Source organism: Megascapheus bottae, chromosome 12, assembly GCF_031878675.1.
Source record: "Megascapheus bottae isolate mThoBot1 chromosome 12, mThoBot2.hap1, whole genome shotgun sequence".
In the NCBI taxonomy this organism is placed as follows: Eukaryota; Metazoa; Chordata; class Mammalia; order Rodentia; family Geomyidae; genus Megascapheus; species Megascapheus bottae.
In genome coordinates, this window is record NC_143520.1 from 47,853,291 (window position 1) to 47,875,559 (window position 22,269).

At 44.3% G+C, this 22,269-nt stretch overlaps 1 protein-coding gene across 1 annotated transcript in view; it reads left to right on the top strand.

Moving 5' to 3' along the window:
- The first annotated feature begins 222 nt into the window (after positions 1-222).
- The window catches only part of Marco (macrophage receptor with collagenous structure), a 35,482-nt gene continuing 13,435 nt past the window's right edge, over positions 223-22,269 (top strand). Inside the window, exons 1-8 of the mRNA XM_090342936.1 lie at positions 223-331; positions 11,844-11,945; positions 12,658-12,882; positions 13,829-13,864; positions 18,006-18,104; positions 18,187-18,231; positions 20,648-20,692; positions 20,924-21,031. Of these exons, the coding sequence (XP_090199062.1) occupies positions 223-331; positions 11,844-11,945; positions 12,658-12,882; positions 13,829-13,864; positions 18,006-18,104; positions 18,187-18,231; positions 20,648-20,692; positions 20,924-21,031 (769 nt within the window). The remainder of the gene's footprint in view (positions 332-11,843; positions 11,946-12,657; positions 12,883-13,828; positions 13,865-18,005; positions 18,105-18,186; positions 18,232-20,647; positions 20,693-20,923; positions 21,032-22,269) is intronic.

Consider the following 22,269-nt stretch of genomic DNA (forward strand, 5'->3'; position numbering starts at 1 on the left):
CCCATTCACAGCAGCTGCACTGAGTAGGCATTCCACAGGCAAATGGCCTGTGTGAAGAAATTCCCCATCCCATAAGATATATTTTGCAAGCTAAGAAGTCAGAGCCAAAGGGAAATCCGGTATGGTCTCCAACTAGCTACTATGGTTATACAAGAGTGAGGGCTTCCTCTTACTGGGCATTTCTGCTGCCTCCAGGGCTTTGGCCACCTATAAAACTTAGCAATGGGAAGTAAGGAAGCCCTCAAAGAGGAAGAGTTCCTGGAGTGTGCAGAAGAAGGAGCAGTTGCCGATCATATTATGTTGGCTGCCACAGAGATCTTTCAAGTCAATGGTAAAGTATTGCCGGGACTGGCCACTGACTTATAGACAGACGTGCAGGGAAGATTCTTGCATTGCTTATCCTGAACCTAACAATCACCCCTGAACATCCTCAAGGATTCACCTGTAATTTCTACCGGGTTATTAACAGATGCTGTGTATTTTAAGCTGCATCATCTTATTTTGTATAGTTTCCTTGAGATAAAAATCATTATCTATTAGATGTCCCCTCTATTTAATAAGTGTCTTGTTCTGGTATGTGGGCAGATACATATCAGGGATGTGGAAAAACTCCATAGTACTAAGGCCAAGTACTGTGTGTGTGTGTGTGTGTGTGTGTGTGTGTATGTGTGTGTGTGTGTTTGTATTGCATACACATATGGTACATATTTGTATATATACACATATGTGCACATATACATATAAACACACACAAATATGTATTTTCTCCACTTCTTACTGTCTAGGGTGTATTTATAGTGTCATAATTAGTTTATATTGGATTGAACACAATAGTAGAAATTCAGTCACCCCATCATCTGCATTTTTACCCTCAGCGTTATTGAGGTGATATTTGGTGTGAATCTTCTAGAATTTGTAGTGTTTAAAGGAGTAGATCTGCATCCAGAGGCAATCTCTTGATCTCCCTGTCTAGAATCTTCTCTTGGACTCATCTTCCCAAGTGACTGGCTTTCTTGGGAGTTGTAATGTGGGAGCAATGGCAGTTTAAGGCACATAGAATCTGTCTGCTCAGATCCCTGGGGGACTGAGTGGACATGCAAAATTATAAGTTGATTCAAGAATTGATGGCAGGAAAACAGAGAAAGGCTTGTGTGTGGATGACTATAATCGATACTTTTTATTCAGAACTTTCTAGGATGTAGTGTACTGGAAATGTGAGTTTTTTTTCTTTGGGTACTGGTCCTGGAACTTGAGCTCAGAGCCTGGCAAGGCTAACACTTTACCACTTCAGACATAGCCCCCCTTCCAGCTTTTTGTTCATATGGCTTTCTTGCCCTGATGGCTTCGAACTGCAGTCCAGTCCTCATATCTCAGCCTTACTGAGTAGCTAGGATTACAGGCATGAGCCACCAGCCCCTAATTAGATGTGACTTATTTTTTGGTCGGTTGTGGGGCTTGAACTCTGGGCCTAGGCGCTGTCCCTGAGCTCTTCAGCTCAAGATTACTAGCCAACCCCTTGAGCCACAGCCCCACTTCCCATTTTTCTAGTGATTAATTGGAGCTAAGAGTATTAAGGATAGCCGGGCGAGGTGCCGTGGCTCATGCCTGTCATCCTAGCTACTCAGGAGGCTGTGATCTGAGGATTTGTTTGAAACCAGCCTGGGAAGAAAAGTCTGTGAAAATCTTATCTCCAATTAACCAACAAAAGCTCTAACATAGGCCGGGAGTTTGGCCTAGTGGTAAAAGTGCTTGCCTAGCATGCACAAAGACCCGGGTTCGATTCCTCTGTACCACATACAGAGAGAAAAGCCGGAATGGTGCTGTGGCTAGAGGTCTAGCCTTGAGAAAGTCCAAAGACAGTGCTCTGGCCCTGAGCTGAAGCCCAGGACTGGCAAACAAAAAAACAAAAAAAAAAAACCTCTACCATGAAGGTGTGGCTCAACTGATAGAGTTGAGTCAAAAAACCAAGTGAGAGCATGTGGGCTTGTGTTCAAGCCCTCGTATCATCAAACACACACACACACACACACACACACACACACACACACACACACACACACAAAGCTCCCTTCCTTTCTCCTTTTGACCTTTGTCATATTTAGGTTTTATTTTTCTTTCAAAAAATCCCCCCACTTTCTTAAATGTATCACTAAGGGCTTACCACAACATCATCCTAAAACATTTGCAATATGAAAATTTCTCTTTTCTCTGTTGGGTTTAGTATTGAAACATAAATGATACAAACCCCTAGTTGATAAAATATTAATATTTTTAGAATATTTGGAAATTCTAGGAGGATGTTTTAACTACCTATTGCAGAAACTTTAGGAAGTTATATACTTATTTTTCTCTAAAGTTAATATAAAAATGATAGTGAGTTTAACTTTTTCTGCAAACAATTCTTAATTATGCAAGCAAAATGTTCTATATCTGCTTTCATGGGCTCCTAATTTGGTTTTTTCTTTCTCACTTAAGCTCTGTCTAAGGTCTAGAAAACAAGGGCTTTATTATACAAAGACCAGATCTCTCCCCGACCCCCGCCACATACTTTTTGAACAAATACTAGAGCTTGAACTCAGAGCCTCTTAAATTTTCTGCTGAGTTTTTTCTTTTTCTTTTCTTTTCTTTGTCTTCTTTTTTTTGATCACTTCCAGTGCTTTTCCACATTGTCTAGTTTTGAGGTAAAATCTTGCTTTATGTTCAAGCCAGCTTGGGCTGTGATCTTCCTGCATGTGCTTCCCCTGTAGCTGGAATAATAGACACAAACTATCATGACTAGTTAATGGTTGAAATGGAGACTAAAGAACTTCTTTTTGCCTGGGCTGGTCTCAAACTACAATTCCTAAGTTTAGTATTACATGCTTCCACCATTGTGCCCATCTTAATTCTTCTTTAAATGGTCATTAGGAGACTCCTGTAAAATCATTTGAATGCTTCTTTTTAGCAATTTTTTTTTTGCCAGTCCTGGGCTTGAGCTCAGGGCCTGAGCACTGTCCTTGGACTTTCTCAAGGCTAGAGCTCTACCACTTGAGCCTCAGCACCACTTCTGGCTTTTTTCTATGTATGTGGTATGGAGGAATTGAACCCGGGTATTTGAGCATTCTAGGCAAGCACTCTACCACTAGGCCAAACTCCCGGCCCTTTTTAGTGATCTTTTAAGCTAAAAATTAAATGTATTTACTAGTTACAGATATTCAGACAATCTGTTTTATGTTGGTTGTATTTTAGTAGCTTATGGTTTTTAATATGCCCTTTAAATTATGAACATGTTACTAATAGTATATGTTTACTTTCTTTATAACAATTGCATTTCTGCAAAGAAATTCCATTTCAGTTTTTAATATTAATTTTTGTGCAATATTTCTGTCTCTTTTGTGCGTGTGTGTGTGCGTGTGTGTGTGTGTGCGCTAGTCCTGGGATTTGGATTTAGGGCCTAGCCATTGTTCTTGAGCTAACCCTCTACCACTTGAGCCACAGTTGCCCTTCCTTGTTTCATTTTGTTTTGGTGCTTACATGGAGATGAGTCTCACGCCATTTTCTGCCCTAGCTGACTTTGAACCTTGATTCTCAGACCTCAGCCTCCTAAGTAATAAGATTAGAGGCAAGAACCCACTGCACCCAGCTCATTTTCCTTTTTAATCTTTGTCAGTCTTACCAGAGGGGTGTCAGTGAAAATGATTTTGCTCAAGAGCTGGCTTTTTTTTCTCGTCAATTTTCTCATTTGTCTTCCTATTTTAAATTTCACTTAGACTGCACTTATATTTATGTATGAGTCAGGAGTTTGCATCCCAGTGACCAAAGTACTTGATAGAAACAACTTCATGTAAATATATTTATTTTGACTCATGGTATCAGCCATAATTGCGTGGCACTAGGTGCTTGATCAAAACATCTTGGTATCTAGAGAGTGTGGTAAAGATCAGCAGAAAAAGAGAGGATACAGGGAGAGTCCAGGGCACGCTAGAGCCCTAGAGACACATCTTCAGTGACCTACTTCCTCCAATAATGTCTCATTTCTGGCTTAAAGCATCTTTCAACTATGTCATCATGTTATGACTCCATCAAGGGATAAATCCATGCATGGGATCAGAGACTCCAGGACATGTCATCACTGGAAAATACCTTCCCAGGCACTCTCAGAGGCATATGTGTTTATCTCATGGAAATTTCTTTTTTTTCTTTTTTCTTTTTGCCAGTCCCAGTGCCTGAAATCAGTGCCTGGGTTCCGTTCCTGAGCTTCTTTTTACTCTATCACTTGAGCCACAGCACCACTTCTGGCTTTTTCTGTTTATGTGGTGCTGAGGAATTGAAACCAGGGTTTCATGCATGTGAGGCAAGCACTCTACAACTAAGCCACATTCCCAGCCCATCTTGGGCATTTCTTAATCTAATCTAATTAATAATCAGTATTAACCATCACATTTCATCATTTCATTTTTCTTCATTGATGAGGTTTATTTTTTTTTCTTTTTTACTAGTCTCATGAAATAGGAACTTACTTTGATTTGAGGCCTTTTAAATGGTGCTATAAACTTTCTTCTCAGCGTTTCATTAGTTATATCCCATAAAATTTGATACAGCATATTTTTATTTTTATTCAGTTCTGTTTTTAACATTTTCCTTTAGACTTTTCTCTATGACCCATACACAATATAGAAGTGTTTTGTGAAAACTTCTAAGTATTTGGAGATTTTCATGTTGTCTGTATGTTGTAGATTATTATTTTTATTATGCTATTGTCAAAGAAAATACTTTTATGTAACCCCATTCAAAACATATTTAGTGAGGACATGCCCTATTTTTATATTCATCAATATTCATCCATATGGGCTTGAAAAGAATCTGTATTCTGTTGCTAACACATGGAGTGTTCTTGATATGATCATTAGATCCTGCTGCTTGCTGATTTTCTAATTGAGAGCAGGGTTTTAAAGTACACAGATAAGAGTGTGGACTTTCTCTCTCCTTTCAATTAGTTTTCACTTCCCATATTTTAAAGTTCTAATGTTCAGAATCTTTTTTAAAAATTTGATTTCATTGTCAGGATAATGTTTAGAGGGGTTACAGTTACATTTGCTGGGTAGTTAGGTGCATTACTTTTCACACATTGATAACCCTTCTCATGTTTTTATCCCCATTTCCCTTCCCCGATTGCCTCCCAATCATCTTGTTATTTAGACTCTTAGAAGCAGCAAATAGTTGGGTCCGGTTTTGAATTTTACTTTCTCATATCTGCCTTCTGAGAAGTACATTTAAATCATATAAATGCAAGGTAATTACTGACATGTGAAGTCTTATTTTTTTATTTTATTTTGTCAGGGTAATGTATAGAGGAGCTTACAGTTGCATTTGTCAGGGAGTGGGTGCAATACTTCCTGCACACTGATATCCCTTCTCATGTTTTTGTTCCCATCCCCCTCCCACTCCTTCCTGACATGTGAAGTCTGAAATCTGTAATTTTATCCTGTGATTTTCTGTTTTTTCTCCTGTTTCTTATTCATGTTTTTCTTTTCTTTCCTTCCAATGGGTTATTGACTGACCTTTAAAATTCAATCTCGATTTATTTGTAGTATTTTTAGTTCATTGGTATGGATAGGTTCTTTGGTATTTACCTACAAAAAGAATTAGTCTATTGATACTAACATTTTACCATTCATGTCAAGTGTAAAATCACTATTTCTGTCTGGGTCCTTTAGCCATTCCCTTTTTTAAAGTGTAATCACTTTAATTATTTCATCCCCATAAATTGTAAATGATATCACATGACATAATAATTTTGTTGGAAGTACTCAGGACCTATGTTTGTCAGGCAGGTACTCAATCACTTAAGCCACAATTTCCTCTTAGCCCTTCCTTCCTTCCTTCTTTCCTTCCTTCCTTCCTTCCTTCCTTCCTTCCTTCCTTCCTTCCTTCCTTCCTTCCTTCCTTCTCTCTCCTTTTCTCCCTCCTTCTTTCTTTTTTCTTTCTCTTTCTTTCCTTCCTTCTCTCTCTCTTTCTCTCTTTCTCTCCTTCCTTCCTTCCTTCCTTCCTTCCTTCCTTCCTTCCTTCCTTCCTTCCTTCCTCCCTTCTCTCTCTTTTTCTCCCTCCCTCTCTACCTTTCTTTCTTTCTTTCTTTCTTTCTTTCTTTCTTTCTTTCTTTCTTTCTTTCTTTCTTTCTTTCTTTTATTTTTTGTCATGCCTCCACTCCTGACTTATTACTGGTTATTTGTAGAATCTTAAGAATTTGTCTGTCTGGGCTGGCTTCAAACCTTGAGCCTTATACTTCCATTATTTTTAAACTTGCATTTATGCCCAAGCTCGCCTGGACCACAACTCTCCCATTTCCCTCCTATTTATAATTTCTACACAGCCAGGCTATCAGGCATATGCCATCACTCTCAGATTTCTATTAGTTGAGATAGCGACTTGCAGACTTTTTGCCAAAGCTGGTCCTGATCAGTAATTCTTCTGACCTCTGCTTCCCAAATAGCTAGAATTACAGTTGTGAGTTACTGCACCCAAATGACATTAGAATTTTTTTCAGCAATCAAGTATGAGTTTAGAAACTTGTGCTGAGAAGGATAGCCTAATATATATCCCCATTTTATTTTATTTATTTTATTTTTTTTATATATCCCCATTTTAATCTTTAGTTTGGAAATTCCAGGCCTTCTTCTATTACCATTTCTATTTGGAAAAAAATTGTTTAGTCATTCTTTAAAGTTACATCTGTTAGCAAAAAATTTTTCTTCATTTTCCTTCATCTGAGAATGCCTGTATTTCCTACCATTCTTGAAGGATATTTTCATTGGCAATAGGATTCATAATTGGCAACAGTTTCTTTTTAGCACACAAACAATTTTGTGCCCTTATATGTGGTCACAGTTTGCAATGATAAATCTGCTGCCATTCAAATCAGCCCACCATTGTAGGAAATGTGGCGTTTCTTTCTGGCTGCTTTCAAGACTTTTTCTTTTTTAAGGTTTCAATGTTTCTTCAGCTCTAGATTTTTCATAGATTTAATTATGATATACTTTAGGTTTATCATGTTTGGGGTTTATTCTTTAATCCGAAGGGGTTTATTCTTTAATCTGTGCATTTCACAACATTCAGAAAGTTCTTCACCATTTCTACTTCTCTCAGTCCTCTAGAGTCTCCTTGATGAAATGGATGATGGGAATTTTGTCATTAGGTCACAGATCGCTCTGTTCATTATTTTTTCCAGTTGATTTTGTTTTTTCATATCAGGTAATTTCCGTTTTTCTCTCATTGACTTCATTGATTCCTCTGTGACACTTGTTACATTATTCTGCTCGGGTGGTAAACTTTAAACATTTTTATGGCTTTTAATTGTAAGTCTACATTTTCTACTTGGTGATATTTCTTCTGTCCTTTATCTTCTATTCCTTTCATGAAACTTTTATTGTTTCAAGAATATTTTTCTTTGTTCAGTAAAGCATTGACATGATGGCTGCTTCAAAATTCTTATTAGACAAGAATTGCTTCCTGATTCCAGGTGCGATTTTCTCCATTGTTAGCTGTGATTTTTTTCTCTTGCACAGGATTGTATGCTGGCTATTTTGTATGGTATGTTAGGAGACTTTGGATTCTATTTAAATACTCTAGTTTAAGTTTGATATGTAGCAGTAGGTTCTGACTTACTTTTGTGGGCCACCTGGTTTCTGGAATGCTGTTTAAGTTACTCTGCTTTGCTTTATTCATGTAGTGACCCTGGTACTCCATCTCATTCTGCTGGTGCTGACTGCAGGGATAGGAGGTGGAGGGTGGGTCGTATTTGGCCTTCAAGAGGGACACCACCCTTTTGGGTCTGTCGCCAATTGTCCAGGGCTGGGTGTGGGATTATCCATGTCCACCAAGACCCTCTGTCACTGGGAGGTGGTAGGCCTGGAAAAATTAAAATTGGTATGCAGCCCTTTTTCTTCATTGCGAGCTTTGAAAATATTTTTAATTTTCATATAGTACATTAAAGACAATGAGAGCAACAACAGCAAAAGTGACCTCTTGTTTCCATATCTTGGAGTTCATTTTAATGAGCATCATTTTATATAGTCACATGCACATTCTTTCTAAGTTTTTCCGTTTCCTTATGAATGAGGCAATGCCACTCTTTCTGATGGAAAGCATAGAATTCCATTACGTATACCACACGGAAGTGAAACATCACTTTTGTTTCCCTCTAGAACCACATCTTCATTGTGAGTCAGACAACAGAGCTGCCAATCTCTAAAGTCTCTGTGTAGTCTGCCCAGGGTACCCTGGGGAAGCCCCCTCTGATCTACCGGAGGCTCTGCCCCTCCTCTCATCTTAAAGAGGCTTTCTCCCAGGGAACTACCTAGAATAGGCATTTCCTTTGTAGTATCTTCTACCCTCAGACAGCCAGCTTGGTAGAGGGTAAAGACCTCATTGGGCCTTTATTGTTTCTTTTGTTTGTTTTGGTGGTATTGGTTTTGTTTTGTTTTGTTTTGCTTTGGTCAGTCATGGGGTTTGAACTCTGGGCCTGGGGGCTGTCCCTGAGCTCTTCTGCTCAAGGCTACTACCCTACCCGGTGAGCCACAGCCCCACTTCCCATTTTCTAGTGGTTAATTGGAGATAAGAGTCTTAACATTCTTTAGCGCTGGGGCTGGCTTTGAACTGAAATCTTCAGATCTCAATCTCTTGAGTAGCTAGGATTACAGGCGTGAGCCACCATGCCCAGCAGTACTGAGTTTTGGAATGAAGGCATTGCACTTGATAGGTAGGTGCTCTACCACTTGCATCACTCTTCCAGGCCCAGATCCTCCCACTCTGTATAGAGTGAGTTAGATATTCCCTTGAATCCCATCTCCCAGTTCCTACCATAGCTACCTCTAGGCCAAATGAAAACTCTAAATTATAAAAGCATCCCAAGTTCAGGTGAACATCTACAAAATCTTTTCCCTCCCTTTATCTTCACTAAGATGCCTCCCACCATGCATCTGGTTTTAAAATATCTGTATACCCCATACTTACTCTCACCCACCCTCACCAACCTCCACAATCCCTGTGTCTCTGAAGCATGGAACACCTTTCAGGTTTTGTGTCGGTCATGAGACTGCATTATGTGCATATGATGCTTCTCTGTGTGTTGCTTGTCCTCAGCATGATGATTGCATGGCTCCCAAGACTCCAAGTTGCACTTCTAACGTCCTTGCAACATTTCTAAAGAGGCTACATTTAACCATGCCCAGTGGTTAGCCCCGCCTTCTGCTGGGGTGAACAATCATTCATTTATTCATCTGTCCATTCAGTCATAACTTGTGGGCAGATACTATGCTGGTGCTCAAGATACATCCTGAGAAGCCTCCAGGCCATTTGAGGAGACCAAGACATGCTCAGCCAAAGTTTAAGATGGTTAGTACTATGGCAGAGAAAAGCAGAAGTGTGAGGAAGCAGAAGGGATTCTGCCCAGCCCAGAGGAGCCTGAATAGGTGTCTAGGTCTAGGAAAAGGCCCTCCCTTGTCCTCAAAGGACAGCAAGTATAAGACATGTATAAGGTGGGGAGGGGGAATAATCTCATGTTCAAGGGGTATACCTTGCCCCTGATCAGAGGATTGTAACCATGTGGTGTCAGGTCTGATGGAGGTAGTTAAAGCCCAGGAAAAGTACATCTGGAGGAGAGCTGGCCACTGTGGCTTTATGTGGCCAATATGAGCTGTTTGCCTGAAGACAGTAAGCAGGCATTGAAGGACAGAAGATAGGGAGTGGCTTGGCTGGATTGCTCGTAAGGAAGCTCAGTCTAGCTGCTGGTTTCTGGGGGTTTAGCAGCTGGTGTTAGATTGAACATAATCAAGTGACACTAACTAAAAAAGCAACCAACAAGAAAACCATTCCTCTGGGTGAAGCTGGAGCTATCCCTTCCCTTTAGGAAGGAAGCAGTGGGGTTACAGGTGACCAAGGAGATGGAGAAAATGCCCAGTTCCTATGTATCTATTGAATAATCACTAGAACCAAGGAAAAGAAGGGACAGAGAGAGAGAGAGAGAGAGAGAGAGAGAGAGAGAGAGAGAGAGAGAGAGAGAGAGAGAGAGAGAGAGAGAGAGAGACAGACACAGACAGAGAGATAGAGAGACAGAGAGAGACAGAGACAGAGACAGAGAGAGACAGAGACAGAGACAGAGAGAGAGACAGAGAAACAGAGAGAGAGGAGAGAGACTATTGCTTCTGTTTTCCCTTTTTTCTTCAGAGCTGCCCTTGGGCTCATTTCAACTGGAATTTCCCCAGAAACAATGGTCAATTCAGATTTGTGAGGCAAGCTCAGGTCTTGAGGTTACAGGTTTTGAGTTGCCTCCTCATGGCATCACTTTGCTTTCCCCAAGTTCCCAACTCTCTGCTCTGCAGAAGGTAATACCTTCCCCAACCTTGCAGGGCTGCAGCAGGGTTTGAGATGACACTGATAAATGCTCATTGTGAAGCAAGTACCCAGTCAATATGAGCCTTGAAAGCCTCAAGGCTTTCTATAGACAGGTCCCCTTCCCTTGACAACCCTAAAAGGGCAGCATCTGACAGAAGGGTGGAGTTCCGAGCTCCAGAAAAGATTTATTACAGCCTCTGTAATACTTCAAACTGGGAACAGCTCATCAAAAGGAAAATATCTTTTGTCTCTAAGGAATACTAGGCAACTATTTAAAAAATAGTTTAATTTCTCTCTACAAGGGAAACTAGAGGGAATATCCATGAAAAGTTTTCATTACCAAGAACAATGTGCAGTATTATAGGAATTATGACACCAAGTTGTATAACGCTAAGAGGAAAATAAATAAATCTGGTTTATAACTGGTGTTGGCCTCCCCTATCTGAAAGTCAGCACCCATTGACCCAACTAAGGAGGGAAACACTAAGAGAAAATTGTCCTGAGCATTTACAGATTTTTTTGTTGTTTGCTCAGCAACACAATATAATAATAGTTTCCATTGTCTAGGGATGACTTAAAGTCTGTGAGATGTGCCTAGATATTTGCCATATTATTTTATATGAGACTTGCTCATCTCTGGATTTTGATACCCTCCAAAGGGTCTGAAATCAATCTCCTGGGGATACCAGGACTCTGGGATTATGTAAGCAGGATAGGAGAAAGAGCACACCCCAGAAGGCCAACCCTGCTCATGTCAGCAGATTATAGCTCCAAGACCATTAAGCCTTGTCACACCCTCTATCTTGTAACAAGCGGTATGTCGAAACAAAGCAAGCTGCCATCAGTGGTTCATGTCTATAATCCTAGCTACTTAGAAAGCTGAGGCTCACAGTGCAAAGCTAGCCAAGACAGGAAAGTCTGTGAGACTCTTATTTCCAACTAATCACCAAAAAGACAAAAGTGGAGTGGAGGTGTGGTTCAATTAGTTAAGTGCTAGCTTTGGGCTTAAAGCCAAGGGACAGTGGCTAGGCCCTCCGTGCTAGCCCTAATACTGACACCAAAAGTAAGTAAAGAAAATCTAGTCATGAATTCCAGATTGGTATGGTAGAGCCTAATAAGATAGCCTGTACTCCAAGCTTTGCTCATGGTTTTTAAAGGGGTAAATGATAACACCTCTCTTCCTATAGCTTTGCAATTCATTAATTCATTCCATAAGCATCCATTGAGACCCTTATAGAAACCAGGTGTCTATTCAGCAGTGAACAGGGTTCCGTTGGGGCCAAATGGCAAGATTTCTCTTTGCTGATGGCACTTCTTGTCTTGTGGCAGACATGAGGATGGGGAAGACTCACATTGGCGTCTTTTCCACACAACCTTTCAGGGAAACCTTGGTGGCATAGATGTGGCCTGACCCAGGCCAAGGCTCTTCCCTGAACCCTGTGTAGCAGCCATCACCTGCTTGGCTTGTGTTTCAGATTCACCACCCAAGAAGAAAAGTAGAAGGAACTTTTTCTTGGCTCTGGTGATCATCTACCTGATTGTGCTTTCGGCGGGTGCTGTGCTGCTGCTGATCCAAGGTAAAGAGTCTTGGTCCAGTGTGGTTTTCCTGGGGAAGTCAAACCGGCCAGTCTGATAGCACACTGGGGCTGAGCAGAGGGAAATCGAGAGCACTGCTGCCCTGCTTGCTGGGAGAGAGTGCTGGGCTCCATCATAGTCATGGAGGGAGAAAGGATGTATGCGTGTGTGTGTGTACGTGTGCAAAGGTGTGAAAGACTCAGTGATCTCATATGAGGTTTGCCATTCACTCTGGATGCAAAGAATTCCCAGTCTTTCATGATGATACTCACTTGAATGTGAATTTTTCTTAAAAAATTTCCCAGTCCATCAATTCCATTAGCTGTCACTGATGTCACCCAACAACACTGTATGCCTAGTTGTCATGAACAACAGGAAAACAAGGTCCCCTCTAAATATATCTTCTGGTGAGACTGTTGTCCAGTTCACCCCTAGCTAACAGGAAGGTCTAACTATTTGAAGAGGATATTGATGGTGGATTCCTGGGGGCATATTAGGAGGCCTTGTAGGAATGTTCTGTGACTGTGTCATGCTGTGCCTGAGTGTGGAGGAGGTGTAGAAAAAGCTTACACCGGGTCCTGATGGCACAAGGAGCTGATATTTATGAATTCAGGGCCTTCAGAAGTCACACATGCGCAACACTAGCATAATAGGGAAGCACCTCCAGGGAACTTTAATGAGGTCCCTAATGGTGTGCTGTGGGGTGGTGTCCAGTTCTGAGTTTGCAGGAGCGACTTTGGACCTTGGAGATGCACTTCCCCAACGGAACACTGATTACAGAGGAACACTCAGCCTTCTCCTTACTGCAGTTGGTGTATCCCAGAACACACCTGGCAACAGGGCCATCGGGGCGGCCAGTCACACCAGCCCAGCTCAATGGGCTCCTCATCAACCAGGAGTTTCTGCTTCAGTGGGTGGATAACTTCACTCGCAACCCAGGTCTGGTGTCCTCTCTCTGGGGGTTGGGATTCCTCGGAGGAGACTGAGGAAAAAGGGGTTGCTCATTTGGTGAGGATTCATTTGAATCCTTTATTTTTTCTTGTAAAGGAACTTCCAAGACTTAGGTCTTGGGTGTTAGGCTGGGATGAGAGCCACTTGAGATGGGCCTGCATGTGAAGATACTGGTGGAGGCTACAAACAGGACTCTGGGAAATGGTGAAGTCAAGAACTGACGAGCTCAGGTCCCAATCCAAACTAAATGTGCCTCCACAAGCAACCAGTCCTAGGCCAGGTCTGAGCCTCAAAGACCCCAGACTAATTCAGAACGATTAAAAGGGTGGACAGAATGCCCTAGAGTGACACCATGAATTGGAGCTTTAGCCCTGTGTCCCAGTGAGTGGGGGCTTGAGAGAGTGAGCCCATGGCTAAATCTAAGATACAGGATTCTGGATAGCAAATGTCTCCAGAGCCTGCAGCCTCTCCAGGGAGCAAGGATGAAGGCTGAGCTGGGATGTGAGCTCAGGCTATAGTAGTGGGCAGATAGATGGAGTCAGGCTCAAGTACCACCTATGTCTCTTCTGTACCAGAGAGGTGAGGGAACTATGTGGACCAAGAGGCAGAAGCCATTCTGTGTAATTCCAGGAGCCTCTGCCAGTTGGTAGCGGGCAATGCCATAGGCACATGGAACATCTGAACTTCTGTTTGGAGAAGTTCTATTCCTGGGAGCAGACTTCTAGTCACATCTGAATATCTGGTTTCTCTAAGGGCCAGCTCCTAACGTACTCAGGTGTTTGGATCCCGTGGTTCAAAGCCTCCCAGTCTTACCAAAGCCTCTGCTCTCCATGTGGGAGAGAGTGCTCAGATTTCAAATGCAGAGCCTAGGAGCTGTTCGATGGTGTGGGGATTCCATGGTGGAGCCTGCAAATCTCTTTTCTTGCCTCAACAGAGCTATTCCGGATCAAAGGTGAACGAGGACCCCCAGGTTGGTTAATTTCCTCTCTGATCCATTCTATCCCTTCCCCAAACCCTCCTTCCAGGGCTTTGTGGGCTGTGTCATTCTGCGACCCTGTTCAGCCAGACTCCAGATCACCTTTGAATGGTAATCAGCTTCCTGACCACATCCCTGATTCCATCTTGATTCCCAGCCCTAGGCCTCTGCCCTCCTTCTTGCCTGAAATGTCTCCCTTCTTCCTCTCTAAACTTCATCTTTCTAGACTACTGCAAAAGCACCATTCTTCTCCTGCTGCTCTAGATGTCCCAGCTGTCTGTAAGGAGCCTTTCTCCCTATCCCCCATGATCCCTTCTTGCCCCAAGCTAATTGTGGGTGCTGCTCTCTCTTCCCTGGATACATGGTTCATATCTCCTAGATGATTATAATGATGGGAAAGTGTGTGTGTGTGTGTGTGTGTGTGTGTGTGTGTGTGTGTGTGTGTGTGTGTGTGTGTATGTGTATATCCGTGCGTGCAGGAGAGAATAAGAAAAAAGATTGTAGCAAATAGATTGCGAAATCAGGCTGATCTGAGATCTAAACCCAGGCTTAATTCTTACTAGCTATGTGACTTTGGGCCAGTAGTTTAACATCTCTGAACTTTGGTTGTTGGGCTCACATCACAGGATTGCTATGAGATGGAAAAATGATAACATGCCAAAGCTGCTCACACTGCTTTCTAGCAAAGGTCTGTCTCCTGTTTGCCATGTTCCTCCCTCAGCCCATAGGTGTGCTGGGTCACACACAGGCACACACAGGTACACACACACACACACACACACACACACACACACACACGTACATGCATTTTCCTCACACTCCTGTCGCATCCCTCCCACGGAGGGGTTAAAAACTTCACTCCAAGAATAAAATATTCCTGACACTCTTAGGACAGAACCCCTTGGTCCCTTGAGGTTCTAATATGTTGATGGCTTAGGTCACCCTGTGGCCTGGAAGGACTCTGAATCAACTTTGTACAGGACAGTAGAAAGGACTTGATGAGTGTAACTTCAGGGTCAAACTGTGCCTCTGTCTCTCATGAGCTGGGTGGCCTTGAACAAATTGCTTAAACTCTCTGAGCTGTATACCCTGCCCTGTGACATGGATGAGGGTCAGATCACACAATAAATGTAATAGGCTTAACTCTGGATCTAACACACAGCCAGCACTTAGTAGGGTTGTTATCATTATTACTGTTGTTATTGTGGCTAGCCTGTTGTTACTGGAATAATTGAGGAGTGTTAGCTCCTTTCCTAAAAGCAGAAAAATTAACATCTTTTCTCAACTCAGTGGGTTTAGTCTCACCTTCAATTTCTACCCCACCACCTTTTCTAGGCTCAGTGCTCCAATCCAGACCCAGGCCTGGTCTTTGGGATACAGAGCAAGATTTCCCATGGTTTTTATCCTTCTGTGAATACACTAGTCTTTCTGTAGTCCTTGGGGACTGGCTCCAGGACCCTCATGAATGCAGAAATATACAAATGTTCTTCCTTGTATAAGATGGCATGCCATTTGCATAAAAATTATATATATCTTCTGGTCTATTTTAAATCACCCCTAGATGACTTATAATATCTAAGACAATGTAAATGCTATGTAAATGGTTATTACACCGTGTTGTTTAGGGAATCGTGACAAGAAACGAGACTGTACATATTCGATACACAGGCACTTTTTTCCTGAGTATTTGCAACCCAGGGTTGCCTAATTTCAAAGTCTGAAGAAGCACAGGCTCAACTCTGTATATTAACTCTCTAACTCTGCCTCCTTGTCTCTTAGTCTCTAACTTTCCCTGTCTCTGTTTCTTTCTCTCTTTTCCTGTTCCCTTTTTGTGAGCCTAGAAAGCAGAGGCAGAAACCCAGAGATGCCTGTGGTTGTAGGGAGGGGGCATTTGGGCTGCAGGAATCACTTGCCTTTCCAGAGTCCCACCCCACCCTGCACCATCTGAGGAGACTATGGTCTCTCTCCCTATTCCTCATGGCTTGTCTGGCCTGGTCAGAGCTCTCGCTCTGGGAATACACTCCTCTGGAGACACACAGGAGGACATGAGATGCACACACTCAGCCTGGTTTGCCTTGGATGGGGACAACTTCCACTCAGACACAGTCAGGGGTGAGCAGGAACTAGACAGCACTTTAGCCAAGCTGAAAAGAGGTGAATTATGGTACCTACTTGTCTTTTCGCCTCCCTTGTCTGTCCTTCCTCCACACCTCCAAAACCCAATCCAACCCAACCCAACCAAACCAAACATTAACAACAAAACCCCACATACTGAAAGCTCTGTAGAGGAGGAGGCCCCATCTTAGCACTGGAATACAGACTAGAAGACCAACAATGCCCTGGCCTGCTGATCTTCCTGTTTAAGGCAGGCAGAGCAGGAAGTGGTTACAGCCCAATGAGAGCTCTGCAGTGTGGCCCGAGTCCTCTGCAAGGAGGTGTGGCAGCGTCTCATCCCCAGGCAAGGGAAGGTTCCTGGAGGAAGTGCCTAAAGACTGATAGGAAGCAGAAATGGATGAAAGACTGGGCAGGATAGGGATTAGACAGGCCTAGAGTTGGGTGTAGAGTTGGCAGAGAACCCCTAGAAAACCCAAGGCACTCTTCCTCTATGCTTTTCTGACACTGTGAAGCTGTTGCTGTTTCACAGATATGGTAAACTGAGGCTGGAAGAACAATGGCTTGCTTGAGATGATGCAGTCTGATCGGGAGGACTGATGTCAAGGAAACCAGGCAAGAGGAGCTGTAGCCTGACTTGCCTAAGAGGCACTCATCCATGAGTGCAGCACCCTAGGGGCTCACCCTGGAAGGTCCTCTGGGATCTGGGTCCAGACAGTCAGGAAGTGAGCACTGAAGTGGCAGGGGCAGGACCTCCAGCCCTGAAAGGGTAGCCCATCTCCTGGCCTGGAGCTCTTTAGGTCTGGCCTTGTGATCATGGCTGATAAGCACACCAGGGGCCCTTCTTCTATTATGCCCATCATTTTCGTGGTCTCTCCTCCTGAAGGGGAACAGCTATGCCTGCATTACAGAAGAGGAAAATGGCTAGGCCAGTGAAGACTCTGATCCAGGGCTTCTAGCTGGCTTGTTGGGGCTCATTGTCAAGCTCCAGTAATTTCTTCCAGAGTTCTATCAGCAGGGCCCTGTGCAGAAGTGAAGGGTTATCCTCTCTACTTCTCCACTATCCCAGAACACATGACACAATCTTGTGTCTCACAAACTACACAGAGACGCTGCTCTGAGCTAGAAAGCTCCCAGAGGGCCCCATTGCTGGCTGCCTTGCCTGGGTTCAGGCTTCGTTTCTGGGAGATCTGAATCCTACCAACCTTCCGTGTGTGGCCTCAGACACATCTCCAGCACCCTGGAATATCACTGTCCTCCTCGGTGGTCTGGGACATGGGATATCCACACCCACCCAGAATGTTGTGAAGCTTAGGAAAGCTCCATTTGCAAAACAGGCCTTGGAGAAGTAGGGCAGCTCCTAACCTGCAGGTTCCATCGGCCCAGAGCTTGTGGGCATATGTTTGTCACGGCAGGTCTCCACGGTGGGCTTGAAGAGCAGCTCTGACTCGTTGGCAGACACTCCACCTTACTGATGTGGACTCAGAGGCTCAAGAATACCTTGCTAGTGTGTAGTACTGAAACTCAGGTTTCTGATCCAGACTCCCTCAGAAGATACCATGTGTCTATGTTTTCCTTTCTTGCCTTTTTGGCTTTGTGTGTGTGTGTGTGTGTGTGTGTGTGTGTGTGTGTGTGTGTGTGTGTGTGTGCATGCCACTACTAGGGCTTGAACTCAGAGCTTTTTCACTCAAGGCTGGTGCTCTGCCACTTCAGCCACACCTCCACCTCTGGCTTTTTGCTGGTTAATTGGAAATAAAAATCTCATTGATTTTTCTGCCAGCGCTATCACTGAACCTCAGTTCTCAGATCTCAGCCTCTTGAATCGCTAAAGGTATAGGTGTGAGCCAATGCTGCTGACTTCTTATAGGGAGGAGTTTGTCTTTTTTTCTTTTGTCATTCCACTCAAGTTAGCTTGTGCTTGGTGCTCAGGGAGTTTGTTGTGTGAATCATTGCATGAGTAGAGTCACCTCACCTTGTTGGTTTAGACATTGACATCTATGCTTCTCTTCCCGGTATCTTCCAGGTCCGAAGGGAGCCACAGGTGCGCCTGGCATCCCTGGTCTTCCTGGGCAGCCTGCAGAGAAGGGAGCAAAGGGAGATGCAGGACGTGATGGAGCCTCAGGTATGGTCTCTGTCTCCTGTCCTTGTATTCTTTTACCTTCCTCTCCAGACAGTGATCTAAATCACCTCTCCCTCCAACACAGGTCTCCCAGGACCCCAGGGCCCACCGGGAATCAAAGGAGAGGCAGGTGAGGAGAGGCTGGCTGGGCTCGGGACATGCAGCAGGCTTTCTTGGTGACAGCCACAGGCTGTGGACATGAACTCCCACCACAGTCTAAAGGCTGGGATGGGTCTGAATGAGGGTAGCTGGCTGGCAGGAACCCGTGGATGTGTTGTGAGGTAAAGGGACAATCCACATCTCAGTGGCAAGGGCTGGGTGCAGTATGAGGATGGTGCTAACAAAGGTGCCTGGCAAGACCAGGTTGGAGGGCTATGGGCACTCCCGGCTTGCCCTCTGTGCCCAGAAAGCGAAGGCTGCAGGTGACCTGTCAGTCATCATGGAGAGTCAGGTTCCTTAGTCCAACAGGAACTTGAGTCCCACTGTTCTGTTTTGTGACCCTGACAGCTGGGCCTGGCTGATATCTGACCCCCAGATCATGACTCAAAGCCCAGGATTTATTGCTAAAAATGTACTAGTTTCCATTTTCCAGTCTGTAGCCTAGGCATGCTCAGTCATCATATGCATGGCCAACCATGGTTCAGTCAAGAAAATTCAAACCTGAAAGCAGTCCGCTCGGCTCTCACGGACAACTCATCTGGGTTTCCCAGCGCTGAGCCTCAGAAAAAGAAGCAGTCACGAAGACCTTTACTCAGTCTAGAGCAGAGGCAGTGGATTTATAAGGAAGAAAGGCAAACAAATCACCACACTAAGCCTCCAGACTGAGGAGGCAGAAGGGAAATACCGGGAAACTCATTAGTGGCAAAACTGACTTCCAGGAATGGACTTTTGAAAGGAATTTAATACATGAAATCCCAAAGAACACCTCAAAGGGGCTTTCCTCGGGTTTTAAACAACAGGAAAGGGAAAGAAAGGATATAGTATAATGAGGCATATGCATAGATATCTCCACACACACACACACACACACACACACGCACACACTCACACAACCACATACCCTCTTGCACAACCATGTGGCTTCATGCACTCACACAGTGTCGTGTATAAACACATCTATACACATGATCACACATTCATTTCACACACACTTAGAGAGCTATATACTCACACATGTGCACATACTTACGCACTTGCATCTTTTTTTATTGTAATTATAGAGGGGTTTCAGTTGTATTTGCCAGATAGAAGGTGCATTACTTCTCACACATTGATAACCTTTCTCATGTTTTTGTCCCCATCATCCTCCCCCGCCCCCTCCCTTCATCTTGTTTCCCCCCTTCCCTTTCCTATTTCAAATAACCAAATAAACATATATGTAGTATGACAGATAACAAAGTCAGATACTATAATAATATGAGATTAACCAAAGGGCAACAAAAGAGAAAAGAAATAGCATAGTACACTAAGAACCACAATCACACAATATAAAGCTCTTGTTTCCATATGCTGGAGATCTTTCATTTAGCCTCATCCTCTATGTCTTTATATATCTAGGTTTTGTGCTACTGTAATCCTCTGCTAGGATATATATACTTGCATATTTGCACTCACATCATACACACTCATATCCATGCATGTTTGCATGCATTATAGAGCAGAGAAGACTGCTCTATAATTTCATCCTAGAGAGAACGAGATCAAGGCTGGGTTCCCAGAGCAATCCAGGCTGCAGCTAGGCAGAGAGGCCAACTCCAAAAGATGGTCCAGAGCTATCCAAGGACACAGCCTGGACTGTCATTTGCTCCTCGGTATGCACAGAGGACTGAGAAAGGCCATGGTGGCTGCAGTGGAGCCGTGGGGTGGGTGAGCCCAGAGCCCACCCCCCCAACCCTGAGATCATCAGGAAAAGCTGGAAAAATGTAGGCTCTCCTAATGGGCCTTCCTTAATGCTTCCTTCTCCTATCCCTTGTCTCCTTCATTCTCCCTCCTGGGTACCTCAACTTCCCTTCATACATTCAAAGCCTTGCTCTCTAACAGAGCTCCCATCCTCTCCCATCCAAGCAAGAGCAGCTCCAGACCATGCTGGGCATGTTACCCTGGCATTCCTCAGCCATCCTGGAAGGAACTATTGTTTCTCAATTCCGCTTTCATCCCGCTCACTGGTGCTCTACTGCATCCCTGCAAAGAACCAATTCTCATAGCCCATCTCACAGAGGAGAGAATGGAGGCACAGGAGACTTTCCAAAATCACCCCACCTACAGATGGAAGAGCTGCAGATTCAAATCCACTTGTCTTGCTCTGAGGCCTTTCCTCTTCACTTGTGTTTGGGATGTGTTCCAAGGAGTTTGCAGGAATGCACACTCTGCCAGGACCCACACTGCTATGTGTACTCACTCATGCAGTTGTGTGTGCATGCAAGTGTGTACACATTTGTGTATGTGTTCATGCATGGGTGTTGGGTCTCTATCTCAGGAGCACCAGGATGTCAGCTAACTGAGAAACCCATACCACAGTGACTAATCCTTTTCTTCCTTTCCCATAGGTCCCCAAGGACCCATGGGTGCACCAGGAACGCAAGGAGTTGCAGGTAACTTTTGCACCCCTGCTGAGAACCATGGGGCATTGCCCGAGGAGTTCTCTCCACAGCTCCACCTCCACAACCAGGCCCTCATTCTCCCTACTGCCCTCTTCTGAGTCTTCATCCACCTCCTTAACACAATGGAGGCAATGTACCAATCCCCCCGCCCTCCTCTCTGCTTCAGCCTCCCCTCTCCCAGGAGGATGGTGGAAGCTCACCCCACTCACATTCTCTTCTCAGGCATCCCAGGACCTCAAGGCGAGAAAGGCAGCAAAGGCGACAGGGGTCTCATGGGTCCCAAAGGGGAAGCTGGAGCTCAGGGAGACAAAGGTGACATAGGACACCCAGGTAAGGGCTCATGGGACTGTCTTAACCATGCACAGGCTGGAGGGAGCTGGCCTCAGGGTTACATTCCACCTATAGACACCCTGGCGAACCGAGTGTGCCTTCATCTTTCCTGTTGAGGAGGACAGAGCTGCAGTGTGAAAGAGGACTTTGCCGCTCCTGCCACCCCTGGTAATCCTCAGGGGACTCAGGCTCTGCTAAGACCTCAGAAAGAAAGAGGAGCTAAGGGCAAGGAGCCTGATTCCAGCAAGGGACCCAGGCAGCCAGAGGCTCTCACCAACCGCAGGCGCTGTCTGAGGGTTGTGTGCCATGCCTAAGTAAAGCATTTGAGTGTTTGCTTGAAATGCATGTTGGGCTCGTGAGTCTGCTCTGAATGTCCAGTAATTCTGATCTTGAAGGTCTGGAATAGTCTTAATCCTTCCAAGCTTTAAGTTCCTCAACTCAGAGAAGAATAGTAATCAAGCGATATACTTTGCAGGACATTTTAAGAGCTAGAGATGTTTCAAACTGTCTGCCTCACGGTAAAGAAATGATAACTTTTATAAGTAATTGTAAAAGGTATTCTGCAAGATCAAAAGGCAAAAGACTTCAGACAGATTTGGGTTGTAATATGACTCATTAGCTGTGTGAACTTGGGAAAGTGACTTTACCTCTCCGAGCCTTCTGTTTCTCATCTCGAATGGGGACCAACTACATGGAATATATGATGTGTTGATGGTGCAACATCATACCTAAAAGAAAAATTGTTAAACCTCTTTACCCTTCTGGTAAGAAACAAGTGGCGCTGGCCTACTGCATCAGAGACCTTGGATATTTGAAAGACACATGGGAGAGAGAAATGATTCGCTCTAGCTCAGGAATTTGCTCTAGTCCCAGGAAGAATGACTAGTGAGTTGGCTTCAGGAAGACCCAGCGAGGCAAGGAATAGAGAATAACTTAGCACCCAGGACGGCCCCAATCTCAGGGGGCAGTTGTGGAGGGGGTCCCAGGATCCGCGTCAAGATCCTTACACCAGGCAGGGTGCTTTGAATTTCCAAAGCTGGCTCTCCTCCGCTTTCAGCGGTTAGAAAGGAAGACCCCACTTTCTCAAGGTGACCCCAGCAACAGCACATGAAAAGCCAGTACCTTGCCCTCCAGCCTCTCTTCCTCCAGTCCACATGTAGGCCTGAAAGCCACAGTGAGCCTAGAGAGGAAACAGCTGTTTCTGCGGTCAGAAAGCAGGGCTCCAGCCCAGTCCACCT